Source organism: Heptranchias perlo, chromosome 4 (assembly GCF_035084215.1).
Source record: "Heptranchias perlo isolate sHepPer1 chromosome 4, sHepPer1.hap1, whole genome shotgun sequence".
Taxonomy (NCBI): Eukaryota; Metazoa; Chordata; class Chondrichthyes; order Hexanchiformes; family Hexanchidae; genus Heptranchias; species Heptranchias perlo.
In genome coordinates this window covers 103,976,619-103,991,375 of record NC_090328.1, presented here as the reverse complement: position 1 = coordinate 103,991,375, position 14,757 = coordinate 103,976,619, and the positions used below count along the sequence as shown (strand labels likewise).

The following is a 14,757-nucleotide window of genomic DNA, read 5'->3' as shown; positions in this document are numbered from 1 at the left end:
TTTCTTTGACCCCTCAACTGCATCATCCCTTTCCAGTGCTATAATATTTTCTTTGATCAATACTGCCACCAACCCCACCCCCCAAATTCCTTTCTTTCCTTCCCTATCCTTGATGAATACCATGTTGCTAGGAATATTAAGTATCCAATCCTCCCCTTCTTTGAGCTAGGTCTCTGTTATGCCACTGTTTCATAGTCCTATGTGGTGACTTGTGCCTGCAGCTCACCAACTTTATTTACCACGCTCATTGCATTTACGCACATGCACTCCAAACTCATCTTAGACTGCCTCACATTTGCCCCGTTTGATCCCTCCTATTTCTGAACTATTCTTTACTGCACCCTCAGTGATGTTCTTTACCCTGGCAACAGGAAGGCAACACACCATGCGGGACTCATGTCGGCAGTTGCAGTAACGCCTGTCTATCCCCAACTATCATATCCCCTATAACGACTGCATCTCTTATACCCCCACTGTGCAGCCGAGTCTCCCATGGTGCTGTGGATTTGCTCCTGACTGCGCTCCCCTGAGGTGTCTCACTGGTATTCAACACTGAATACTGGTTTGTGAGTGCAACACACCCAGGGGATTCCTGCACTGCCTGCCTGTTCCTCCTAATCTATCTGGTGGTCACCCACTCCCTCTCCAGCTGAACACTCTTCAGCTGCAGGATGACCACCTCCTGAAATGTGCTATCCACGAATCTCTCAGCTTCCCGTATGCACTGTAGTGACGCCAGTCGCCCCTCAAGCTCAGAAACTCGAGTTCCAACTCCAACATTCGGTAGCACTTTCTGCATATGCATGGACAAGTTTATGTCCCCAAGTCCATTGTGGAGCTTGAACCCACAACTCCGACTCTGCTGAGAATGCTACCAATGAAGCTAAACCACCCTGTGCATACACAGTAATTGTTCAGTAGTTACAGTGGCTGTCAATTTTCACAACAGTACAAAGAATGGTCAATTAAATGAGTTATCGCTCTTGGGTATACTTTTTTGATGGTTCACTTCACATTATTATATATTACTCTAACTTGGGAGGGGGCAGGGTTAACCACTCCACAGGGTTTATACAGATTCATACTAGATTGGGTTGAAGGGAGAAAATGAGGGAGGTATAAGGTTTTAAGTGTACAGATACACTTTGTCCTTAGGTATAAGTAATTATACAGATCACTGTCTGAAAAAGAATGCTACTGTACATTATTCTGTTTAGATCAGGTATTCATTTATCTATTTCATTGTGCATCATGCAGAATAATTCCTAATTTCTGTGAAGTAGTAACGCCTGCAGTGTTTATTCCTGCCCTTGTTAGATCAAAATGAGCAGTTGTGTTCACACAAAGGGAATCTAAGTACAACAACCAAAGAAAACCCATAGCTTTCCTGCAAAATACTTTTTGTAACAAAAATACTAAATGCTACTCCAAATGAGAATCGAAAACGCAGAATGCAGTATTTCGAGTAGAATACCACCGCAGTTCACATCACTTTCATTTCATTCAACTGATCACTCCCAAGGGTTGTGATGAATCTTTGAGAACTGAAATTAGGAAAAATTTTGGGCATATGTCATTAAAGTGCATGTTTAAAAAAATCTTGCCATATCCTATGCAGAATGAATGTGACAGACATTGGAGGAAGTGAGGTAATGAACTACTGAGTAAATCAATCTGTTTTATTAGCCATTAATGCATTGACAAATAAGACACTTATTTCCAGATAGAGAAGTATGGGACTAAATTAACAGAATCTATAATGTGTTTATTACATAGATCCCTGTTTACAAAGGTTTCAATTTTGTTTGTTCTATATATACATATATGCTGTTGTACAATCTATAGATATTACAATATTTCCATATTAAAAAATGCAACTTGTGTAACATTTTCTGATAATTGTCCAAAATAAGATTATTTTCTGCAAGTCCCTTCAATATATCCCAGAAGAATCACACAGATTAAGACTATGTTAGATTTAAAAGTAACTGTGCAACCAAATCATTATTTTCCATAAGTTAAGGTCGATAGAAGAGCAAACATATCCCATTTTGCACTTGGAATTTATTCTTCGAATGCTTTAAATGGCTGCAATGCCCTATTTCTTTCCTGCCATTTTAGGAGTGTCCCATCCAGCAATACAAAATTCCTACCATACATCACTTGCTATTTCAACTACATGTACCCAGATAAAATTACACAATGTATCCTTCATTAAGCAATTACATGCCAAGATATACAAATATGCAACAAATTGAGATCCTGCTTCTGTCTTGACATGTACTCTCCCAGCAAGCATTTCGGCCATAGCCTTTCAAATTAATACCAAAAACAGATGCTATGAGCGTTTGTTTCAAGTTCAACAGTGGTGTTCACTGCTCATGTAAACAGTTCAGCTGTGAAACCACCTCGTAAGCCACATCATTATCTTTGTTCATTGTAATTGTCAAGCAAACAGTTACTTGGGAAACATCAGCTTATCAGAAAAGCTCGATGAAAGAATTCTCACAAGGTATGCACTGTTTCTTCGTGTTGACTGCAAGCACATAAATAAAGTGTATGACAATATCAAAAATGTTGCCTTTTTTTGTTAAATACTGTGTGGTCTAGCGTTCCATGTGTAGCTCTGGTCTGCGTTGGATATCCCATGCTGAACACCTGGGTTTGAATCCCAGCAACAGTTGACACTTAAATTTGCCGGGTCTCAGCCAGATTGATAAACAAATCCCCTTGCAGTAGTGGGATAATCTCTCCAGACTGGAAAAAGAAATCACCAGGGAGATGCACTTTATAATATGCAACAGCACTGCTGGCAGATACAAAGAAGTCTGACCTATGTCTTTCCATCCTCCTGCCTGAAGTATGACACATGAAGGCAACAAAAGGGAGCAGAGAGGTAAAAATGATTTAAAAATTACCTTTAAAATACCGATGGAATATTAGGAAAACCACATTATATGACTAAATTTCAATATGTAATTTTGGAAGTGTTTGTAATACAGATTCTCTCATGCCTTTCTTCATTAACCAACAGCCAAGTAATTAATTCTCATCCTTTGAATATAGCAGCTGCATCAGTAACACATTTTTCCATAGGAAACTTGTGCCTAGTTGATCCAGATTTACAAACGTGATTTCTGTCACGCGGTAGCGTCTCTGGGGTAAGCTGAATCCAATGTGCAGAGATTGTGTTGGTTACCACAGTATGAATTAAAACACACTGTACCAAATCCACTAAACTACAACTCACTTCAGTTCAAAATACCATACTTAGATTTGGAATTGAGCATTTACGCAGGTGAACCCACACCGGCTTTCACATCAAGAACAGAAGAGAACGGACTTTGATATTATAATTCAATACCAGTTCTGTGCAGCCTCACCATTCATCCATTTCTTTATTTCAGAATAGAAAACTACTCAGTTAATTCTGGACAAACGGTGACCATATAAAACAGGACCTTTGAATGGAAAGCACGGCAGGAGATTTCTCCTTTACGTACATGACAAAAGAAAATCTTCCTAAATTTCACCTCTTGGAAAGTTGTGCTCAGTGGACAGTCAACCAAAAGGAGGCTCGAATGTAAACTGCAAACACTTTCAATTTTTACAAGAAAAAAGTAACAAACATTTACTTCACTTTAAGTTATTACAAATCATTTCTCAGAGGCGTTGGCTGACACTTGAAGACCCACATGCTGAAATCGCAGCAGCGACATGCTAAACCTTTGAATATGGTGCATAACCATTTTCAATAATAATTGCAATCTGCAGCAGGAACATAATGTTTCAAAGTTTGTCAACACCCTAATTCACAGCACATAATATATACTCACAAACAGCAAATTTACATTATTACAGAAATCAACATGAAAATGAGAAAGCTGGGGCTTGCTGATAGAAAGCTCTAGTTTCAGAAAGATATAAATTATAGTCCACATAGGCTAACAAAATGAACATTGCTTCTGGCCAATAACCTTTTGGGTGGAGGTTAACTGAAATGGACAAAAGGCAGCATGATAAAATTACAGACAAAATATGGTAAACAAACATGAACAAAGACTACAGAAGATAGGGGGGTGGGGGGACGCTAACAGGAATGCTTCATCTCCAACTTTTAAAGGCAAGACAATGTTGAATATTTTACATAAAGTTACTAAGCCTACAAACTGTACATTTTTAGAGCTGGTCTTCATATTACTTCATTCTTCCTCTGAAGCCTTCTCAAAATATTTACACCCTGCATTTTCATCTCTGTCAAAAAACAGACTGGATTTTCAAACAGGTTTCAAATGCAATTGATTTTAAAGATAAAAATGTGTTTTTTTAAGAGGGCTTCTAAGCACTGCCATCACCCTGCAGCAGAAAAGGATTGTCTTAATGATGCAGGAAGTGCATCAATCAAGAGTTTGTAGGAAGAACTCCATACATTTTAAACTACAGCTCTGTCGTAACATTTCATGAAAGTGAAGTTTTAAGACAACTGAAGAAATGATGATCTTTTGCAGTGGTTTTTCTGGAAGAAGATAAAAACAGACCAACATAGCACATGGAGCAGCCGTATCTATTATATCCAGCAGCTCGGTACTTCAGAAGAGTGCCTTTGACCCCTGGTTTTCAAATTCTGACCAAGCATCACTCAGCTCCATGAAGATCATTTTGGCATACTGTTCGTAGGGCTCACCTGTAGCCTTAATAGTAAAAAAAATATATACATTTAATACCCAGTTCATAACTACTACTGGGTGTTTTACTTCAATGTATGTTTGGAACTTTAAATGCAAATCACATGACAGGCAGAACCTATCACACAAAAATATTTATGATGGATCCCATCAGGATTTAGTAATCATTTATTGAATCCCCTGTATATTGAAGTTTGGGCTCTAACGCCCCATTTTTTCCTGTTGGTATAAAATGCAAAAATTAAGTTAAATTCAATCGTAGTATTCTATTTTCTTTCGAATTGTTTTAAAATACTGTGTGCTTTTCATAATGTTAATTCTGAAAATCTGTGAATGATTCCCCAGATTTTCAGCTTTACTCCTGTTGATTTGTCTTGACAATGTCATGTTGTTAACGTTACCTTGTCCGGATGAACCACAAGTACAGCTTTCCTATAAACCTTCTTCACTTGGTCTGGGTGTACTAAGTCTGCCATGCTCACAGGTTTCCATTTGGTTTCACCCTCCCATAGTACTGTGTGCAGAGTAGACAGTAAAGCCCTTATATTTCTCTCTTTTCCTTCAATCCAGTCGAAGATCTAGCAAAACAATCAAAATTTTAATTCATACTTTAATAACCTATAAGAATTTATTGAATAAGACATGACATCTTAGCCTCACATATGATGTTTAAAAATAGCACTATGGCAGTGGGTTATTGGACAAAAATCACATGGGTTTCCAAAATTTCATGCAGAATTAGAATTTAAATTTGTTTTCACAGAAAAGAAAACAAATAAGTCAGTAACATTTTACAATGTTGGCTATCTTCTAATTTTTCAAAGAAAGAAAGAAAAAGTCACCCATAATAAAACTTCAATAGACAATGTTTACAAAGCTTCATGCCACTAGACATAGACATAGAAAATAGGAGCAAGAGTAGGCCATTCAGCCCTTCGGACCTGCTCCGCCATTCAAAATGATCATGGCTGATCGTCTAACTCAGTACCCTGTTCCCGCTTTTTCCCCATATCCCTTGATCCCTTTAGCATTAAGAAATATATCTATCTCCTTCTTGATCACATCTAATGACTTGGCCTCCACTGCCTTCTGAGGTAGAGAATTCCACAGGTTCACCACCCTCTGAGTGAAGAAATTTCTCCTCATCTCAGTTCGAAATGGCATAGCCCGTATCCTGAGACTGTGACCCCTGGTTCTGGACTCCCCAGCCATCGGGAACATCCTCCCTGCATCTAGTCTGTCTAGTCCTGTTAGAATTTTATATGTTTCAATGAGATCACCTCTCATTCTTCTAACCTCTAGTCAATATAGGCCTAGTCGATCCAATCTCTCCTCATACGTCAGTCCTGCCATCCCAGGAATCAGTCTGGTAAACCTTTGTGCACTCCCTCCATGGCAAGGACATCGTTCCTCAGATAAGACGACCAAAACTGCACACGATACGCCAGATGTCGTCTCACCAAGGCCCTGTATAACTGCAGTAAGACATCCCTGCTCCTGTACTCAAATCCTCTTGCAATGAAGGCCAACATACCATTCGCCTTCCTAACTGCTGGCTGCACCTGAATGCTCGCTTTCAGCAACTGGTGTTCAAGGACACCCAGGTCTCGTTGCACCTCCCCTTTTCCCAATCTATCACCATTCAGATAATATTCTGCCTTTCTGTTTTTACAACCAAAGTGGATAACCTCACATTTATCCACTGCATCTGCCATGTTCTTGCCCACTCACCCAACTTGTCTAAATCACATTGGAGCTTCTTTGCATCCTCCTCACAGCTCACATTCTACCCCAGCTTTGTGTCGTCTGCAAACTTGGAAATGTTACATTCAGTTCCCTCATCCAAATCATTGATATATATTGTGAATAGCTGGGGCCCAAGCACTGATCCCTGCGGTACCCCACTAGTCACTGCGTGCCACCCGGAAAAAGACCCGTTTATTCCTACTCTCTGTTTCCTGTCTGCCAACCAATTCTCAATCCATGCCAGTATATTCCCCCCAATCCCATGTGCTTTAATTTTGCACACTAACCTCTTGTGTGGGAACTTATCAAAAGCCTTCTGAAAATCCAAGTACACCACATCCACTGGTTCTCCCCTCTCTATTCTACTTGTTACATCCTCAAAAAACTCCAGTAGATTTGTTAAGCATGATTTCCCTTTCATAAACCCATGCTGACTTTGTCCAATCCCGTTAATGCCCTACAAGTGTTCTGTTATCACATCTTTTATAATAGACTCTAGCATTTTCCCCACTACTGATGTTAGGCTAACTGGTCTGTAATTCCCTGTTTTTTCTCTCCCTCCTTTTTTAAATAGTGGGGTTACATTTGCCACCCTCCAATCCAATATGGGATATGAATCAAGGCCGAATAAATGGAGTTGAAGTACAGATTAGCCATGATCTAAGTGAACGGTGGAACAAGCTCAAGGGGCTGAATGGCCTACTCCTGTATGTTCTACTTTACCCTCAAGTTGTACAAATGCTGTGTGAAGCATGAACTTCACTGCTGTCCGTAGAGACGTATTTATATAATGATGCAAAAAAATCAATAGTATCACTGTATATTAGGCTTTTTCATTATTTAGGTATCACTAACAGCAACTGACTGCAGATAAATCAAAATGCAACTAATCACTGCACAGCCCTATAATTTTAATCAAATTAAAAGTCACATACTCAAATTGATACTGTAGCAATTTGAAAATACTGTGCACTTAGTTTGCTAGAAGCAGCTGAAGAATTGGAAATGAAGAACAGTTTGCCAATTACAGTTGAAAATACTAAACAGCCACCAAACCAACCTCTCTTCATGATCCTTATTAATCTGTCTTTTTTTTTTGTAATACTAATATCTGGGATGTCAATATATTGTCAAGCTATGATGTGGTAATGTATTACCAATTATAAGATCAGATCACATCACAAAGATTTGAAGGCACCTTGTAATAAAAGGATTGCATCCAACTACAATGAACGGATGAATGGAAGATGCTCTAGTAGCTGAAGCAAGCACTTTTTGTTGGGACGTTTCATTTACCTTTTCTAAGTGGCTAAGATAATTTGATTTGAGCAGTTACACAGTGAATGCACATTTAATGAGCTTTACATGGGGGTAGCTCCCTCTTTCACTCCTCCAATTCATTTCATAAATCATAGAATCATATCGCACAGAAGGAGGCCATTCAGCCCATTGTGCCTCTGCTGGCTCTTTAAAAGAGCTATCCAATTAGTCCCACTCCCCTGCTCTTTCCCCATAGCCCTGCAGTATTTCCCTTTTGAAAGTTACTATTGAATCAGCTTCCACCACATTTTCAGGCAATGTATTCCAGTTCATCATAAAACGCTGGGTAAAAAAATGTCCTCATCTCTCCTCTGGTTCTTTTAAAAAAACAAATCAAAAGTTTGGAATGGAGCAGGGACAAATTTGCAAACTCAGGAGCAGCAGTTACATACTCAACGTAGAATTAAATCTGTTCTACAGGTTACAAAATAAAGGAACTCCTCAACGTTAAACAGAGACTGAAGGTCTGTGCACACGTGTATATATTCTCCAAACCTTCAGTTTTAGAGGATCCATTTCTTTAGTCAGCTCTTCTCTCCGCATTTCTGCGATAGTCTTTGGTCCTTTTCTGTCCATTGTACTGGAAAATCCGTGGTCAGGCAACAGATCCTTAAAGTCGTTTTCAGAAACTTTTGGTTTTGGTCCTGTAGGGGGAAAAATTGACTGAACAATAGGAATCTACGGTGCAAATTTCCTTTAATGATCAGCATTAAATGGTATTAAGAAATACAAAAAAAAACTTTTTTTAAAAAATGGGGCTGTTTTCATCAGAACAGAGAAGATTAGGGGGCGATTTGATAGAGGTGTTTAAAATTATGAAGGGATGCAGAAGAATAGATAGAAACAGTGGTTCATGGAGGGCCCAGAATGAGGGAATATAGACTTAAGATTAAATGTATGAGATTTAGGAGGGAGAACAGGAGACACTTTGGTCTCAATATTAACCCCCCCATGACAGGCAGGAGAGGGTTGTGGGGGGGGGTTTAAAAGTTTTAAAACTGGGAACGTGCCCCAACCCGCCGGGTAGACACCCGTTAAATGACACAAAACCCACCGCAAAAACAGCAAGTGCCCAGCCGTGGAGAGCTAGGACATTTGGTTAACGTATTCAAATCAGGCTCCCACAGCGCAATTGGGAGCCTGATTTAAATTTGACAGTTGCCACATGGGTTTCCCAGGGCTCAGGAAACCCGGGAGTACAAGGGAAGCGAGAACTGCCGGCTCGAGAAGTTAAGTGCCTTTTACAGCACTCCTCGTGGGCCAGGAGTAGCAGTACTCACCCCGGCCCCTCAAGGAAGCCATCGGCCTCCCTTCTGCCAATCACGGCCTCTCTCCCCACCCCCATCTCCCCCCGCTGCATTAGCGGACATCCCCCCACCCCCAAGCCCCGATCACTATCTCTGCATGCTGCGATTGCGGCCAACCCCGTCCCCCATCCTCAAGGGTCCCCGGCTGTGGCCTGCTGCCACTGGTTTTCCCGCCCGGCAGCCGGCCAGCCTGATAATTTGGCCAGCTGCCGGGCAGGAAACTGAAGAAAAAAATTATAATGAGGTCCTACCGTTAAATTCGGCAGGACCTCCACATCCCTGGCCTTGCCGGGTTTTCCCTGCACACCCTCCCTGTAAATATCAGGGCCTTTGTTTAACAGAGGGCTGTGAAGCTGTGTAATACACAACTGGAGTTAGTGATTGAAGCAGAGAGCATGTCAACATTTAAGAATAGGTTAGATAGGTGGTTGAAGGAAAGGGAAATAAAGGGATATGGGAACAGAAAGGCCATATGGGGTCAGGACTACTGCTCGCATTGAGGTTACACACCAGCTTGGACTGGTTGGGCCGAACGGCCTGTTTCTGTGTTGTAATTTCTGTGTAATTCAAAAATAGTTTTTTTTTTAAACTGAAGGTTGAAAAATAACTTTTTTCAAAAAAAAAAGCTGAAATACAACATAGGAAAAAAACATACCAAATCCAGGCCCACGGATGCCTCGTTCCTCACGTTTTCCAATCACGCTAAAATTCAAATTGTAGTTAGGTTTGCTCTGAGCTGCTGGTCTAGGATTTGGCTGCGGTGTCTGTTGCCGTGAAGTATTATTGCTGCCCAGTGTTCTGTTTGCCTGCCATGAACCACTGCCCATTGCTGGCTGAGCAGGTTTCTGAGTGAATCCACCTCCAGCTGTGAACCCTCCACTCAAGGAACCTGGCAGAGCATCAAGCACAATCATCAATACGAACGTAAAACAACCGTACACAGTTTATGTTATTTCACCAGTGAATTATCCAGGTTTTCTCCTCACGTGAAATGCAACAGATTACTCAGCAATTAAAACATTTGTGTTCTTTTTCATAATAAGTGGCGAATCATTATACCATGTCAAACAATACAATACATTACCTACATAAACTTGAGCTCATCTAAAACTTTGCTGCCCCGTATCATAACTTGCACCAAGTCCCATTCACCCTTCACCCATGCTCGCTGACCTACAATCCACCAACGCCTCGAATTTAAAATTCTCATCTTCGTGTTCAAATCCCTCCATGACCTCGCTCCTCCCTATCTCTGTGACCTCCTCCAGGCCTCCGAGAACTCTGTGTTCCTCCAATTCTTGCCACTTGTGCATCCTCCAATTCCTTTGTCTCACCATTGGCAGCTATGCCTTCAGCTGTCTAGGCCTTAAGCACTGGAATTACCTCTCTAAACCTCTCTGCCTCTCCATCTCTCTCTCTTCTTAAAATCTACCTTTTTGACCAAGCTTTTGGTCACCTGTCCTAATGTCTCCATCTTTAGCATGTCAATTTTTGTCTGATTACACTCCTGTGATGCACCTTGGGACATTTTACTATGTTAAAGGCACTATATAAAAGCCTTTTAAGTTGTTGTTGAAATCAGGTCTTACACTTATTATAACCCTGGTCCATCACGATCATTTTGTAAAATAATGACATGGAGCTGCTGACAAAATTCGGTACCATAACATCAATGGAAGATACAGGAAACAGGCTATTTTAGATCTTGTATTATGTAATGGGACAGGGTTAATTAGTAATCTCACAGTAAGAGATCCTCTGGGGAAGAGTGATCATAATATGATAGAATTTCACATTGTGTTTGAGAGTGACGTACTTAAGTCAGAAATTAGAGTCTTAAACTTAAATAAAGCCAATTACACAGGTATGAGGGGTGAGTTGGCTATGGTAGGTTGGGAAACCAAATTAAAGGGTATGACGGTTGAAAAGCAATGGCAAACATTTAAAGAAATATTTCAATATTCTCAACAAATATACGTTCCATTGAGAAAAACTCTACGAGAAAAGTGATCCACCCGTGGCTAACTAAAGAAGTTAAGGATAATATTAGATTAAAAGAAGAGGCCTATAACGTTGCCAAGAACAGTAGTAAGCCTGAGGATTGGGAAAGTTTTAGAAACCAGCAAAGGATGACCAAAAAATTGATAAAAAGAGAAAATAGAATATGAAAGTAAACTAGCAAGAAATATAAAAACGGATTGTAAGAGCTTCGACAAGTATGTAAAATGGAAGAGAGTAGCAAAAGTAAACGTTGGTTCCTTAGAGGCTGAGACAGAAGAAATTATAATGGGGATTCAGGAAATGGCAGAGACATTAAACAAATATTTTGTATCGGTCGTCACAGTAGAAGACACAAAAAAATACCAGAAATAGTGGGGAACCAAGGGTCTAATGAGAGTGAGGAACTTGAAGTAATTAATATCAGTAGAGAAAAAGTACTTGAGAAACAAATGGGACTAAAAGCTAATAAATCTCCTGGACCTGATGGCCTACATCCGAGGGTTCTAAAAGAGGTGGCTGCAGAGATAGCGGTTGCATTGGTTGTGATTTTCCAAAATTCCCTAGATTCTAGAACAGTCCCAGCGGATTGGAAGGTAGCAAATGTGACCCCGCTATTCAAGAAAGGAGGGAGAGAGAAAACAGGGAACTACTAGCCTGATATCAGTCGTTGGGAAAACGCTGGAATCCAATATTAAGGAAGTGGTAACAGGGCACTTTGAAAATGATAATATGATTAGGCAGAGTCAATATGCTTTTATGAAAGGGAAATCGTGTTTGACGAACCTATTAGCGTTTTCTGAGGATGTAACTAGCAGGGTAGATAAAGGGGAACCAGTGGAAGTTGTATATTTGGATTTTCAAAAGGCATTCGATAAGGTGCCACATAAAAGGTTGTTATACACGATAAGTGCTCATGGGGTTGGGGGTAATATATTAGCATGAATCGAGGATTGGTTAACGGACAGAAAACAGAGAATAGGGATAAACGGGTCATTTTCAGGCTGGCAGGCTGTAACTAGTGGGGTGCCGCAAGGATCGGTGCTTGGGCCTCAGTTATTTATAATCTATATTAATGACTTAGATAAGGGACCGAGTGTAATGTATCCAAGTTTGCTGACAACACAAAGCTAGGTGGGAAAGTAAGCTGTGAGGAGGATGCAAAGAGGCTGCAAAGGAATATAGATAGGTTAAGTGAGTGGGCAAGAAGGTTGCAGATGGAGTACACTGTGGGGAAATGTAACATTATTCACTTTGGTAGGAAGAATAGAAAAACAGAATATTTTTTAAATGGTGAGAAACTATTAAATGTTGGTGTTCAGAGAGACTTGAGTGTCCTGGTACAAGAAACACAAAAAGTTAGCATGCAGGTATAGCAAGCAATTAGGAAAGTAAATGGAATGATGGCCTTTATTGCAAGTGGGTTGGAGTACAAAAGTAAGGAAGTCTTACTACAATTGTACAGGGCTTTGGTACCTCACCTTGAATACTGTGTACAGTTTTGGTCTCCTTATCTAAGGAAGGATATACTTGCCTTAGAGGCAGTGCAGCGAAGGTTCACTAGATTAATTCCTGGGATGAGAGGGTTGTCCTATGAGGCAAGGTTGAGTAGAATGGCCTATACTTTCTGGAGTTTAGAAGAATGAGAGGTGATCTAATTGAAACATATAAGATTATGAGGGAGCTTAACACCGTAGATGCTGAGAGGTTGTTTCCCCTGGCTGGAGAGTCTAGAACAAGGGGGCATAGTCGCAGGATAAGGGGTCGACCATTTAAGACTGAGATGAGGAGTAATTTCTTCACTCAGAGGGTTGTGAATCTTTGGAATTCTCTACCCCAGAAGGCTGTGGTTGCTGAGTCATTGAATATATTCAAGGCTGATTTCTGGACTCTAGGGGTATCAAGGGATATGGCGATCGGGTAGGAAAGTGGAGTTGAGATCGAAGATCAGCCATGATCTGATTGAATGGCGGAGCAGGCTCTAGGGGCCATGTGGCCTACTCCTGCTCTTATTTCTTATGTTCTAAGACAGAGGTTCAATATTTTAAAGCTCAATGAAACACAGACACTACAATTAATTCCCCATGTCTGGGAACGCAGTACAGAGAAATTCAATTTACCAACTTTAGAATGGGAGTGTCCAATCTTTTTAGCTTTGGAGTCACTTAGGAGCATACTATGGAATGTCAAGATCCACGAATAAAGTTTAAGTTATTATTCCCATTAATTTGCATACATCGCAAGCTGCAGATAATGAATCTTAACACTCTGTTACTTCGCTGTTGGAAAAATCCTAAATCAGAGTTAAGAACTGCTGTTTCCAAACCTTCAGCTCCACAAAATTTAAACATGTAACAGTTTAATCATTTCTTTACACAGAGTGGTGAGAATGTGAAACTCGCTGCCATATGGAGTGGTTGAAGCAGAGAGTATTGACACCTTTAAGGGGAGGCTTGATGCACACGGGGGGAGAAGGGAATGTAGGGCAAGGTGGGAAGAGGTAATTAGAGAAGGAAGAGCCCCATGTGGAGTATAAACACCGCCACAGACGAGTTGGGTCGAAGGGCTCATTTCTGTGCTGTAGATCTAGTGCGTGTAAATAATATAGAAATATAAGCACAAATACATGCAGTTGCCTGGGCCACACTGCCAGGGTTCGTGAGTTACATGGTCCACGGGCTGTAGCTTGGACATCATCACCAAACCCAAGCTGCATCTGAACAAGGGGGAATAAAATCTGTGATCCTCCTATAAACAGATCAATCTCATCAATACCAGTTTCATGGAAAGGACCTTTGCCATATGTCACTCTTAAAATGTCAACTATGAGTGAATAAATGCAAGGCCCCAAAGGCAACAAGGATTATTTTAGTAACTGGATCCAGGATGTAATGCAGGTTCTACATTAATAGCTTTAGAACATTACCTGGTAAATTGGAACCAAGGTTGCCGATGTCAGCAAACGGATCGAAGCTCTGCGACTTTGACTGACTAAATGATATACCTGATGAAGCACCGGAGGCAGCACCAGATGTTGAAGGAAAAGTTGAACCTACATTAGAAACAACCCAGCACAAGTTATTTACAGGCCAGCAGCAATACAAGGGCAATAACAATGGTACAATTTATATTACATTATCCTGCTGGCCAAAACAGAGAACAGATCCCCTTCAATATACTATGTATTTGTATAATCAAAATAAACATGATATATAATGGTCAATATTTGAATGCAAATTCATATCAGCAAAAATGCTTTTTTAAATAAGTCATCACTGCATTCGTATTCTATCATGGAACTTGTTTCACTGTGGAGTATAAATAGGTATGCAGATGTATATGTATATCTGCAAATTGCAGAGCGAAGAGTCAATACACTTGTGCACATACTGGTAAAGTTTGTTGTTTTTACCAATATTCCATGGTTTATTCCACACAGCCAGGAGAGTCAGGTTCCTTATCTACCTCTTCCTCCAGGGCAAATTGGCCACCTATTTACATTATCCATCCTTTGGATGAGACGTTAAACCGAGGACCATTCTGCCCTATCAGGTTGACATAAAAGATCCCATGACACTATTCAAAGAGCAAGGGAGTTCTTCCCGGTGTCCTGGCCAATATTTATCCCTCAACCAACACCACTAAAGAACAGACTATCTGGTCATTATCACATTGCTGTTTGCGAGACCTTGCTATGTGTA

The 14,757-nt window shown here is 40.4% G+C and overlaps 1 protein-coding gene across 2 annotated transcripts in view; it reads right to left on the bottom strand.

Annotated features, from left to right (window-relative positions):
- Nucleotides 1-1,665: 1,665 nt before the first annotated feature.
- Nucleotides 1,666-14,757, bottom strand: part of gak (cyclin G associated kinase) — a 128,905-nt gene continuing 115,813 nt past the window's right edge. For both annotated transcript variants that reach the window (XM_067983432.1, XM_067983433.1), the window contains exons 24-28: nt 13,983-14,108; nt 9,714-9,947; nt 8,247-8,395; nt 5,087-5,263; nt 1,666-4,691 (exon numbers count right to left, since the gene is read on the bottom strand). In XM_067983432.1, coding sequence (XP_067839533.1) covers nt 4,590-4,691; nt 5,087-5,263; nt 8,247-8,395; nt 9,714-9,947; nt 13,983-14,108 — 788 coding nt within the window. In that variant the 3' untranslated portion in view covers nt 1,666-4,589. The remainder of the gene's footprint in view (nt 4,692-5,086; nt 5,264-8,246; nt 8,396-9,713; nt 9,948-13,982; nt 14,109-14,757) is intronic.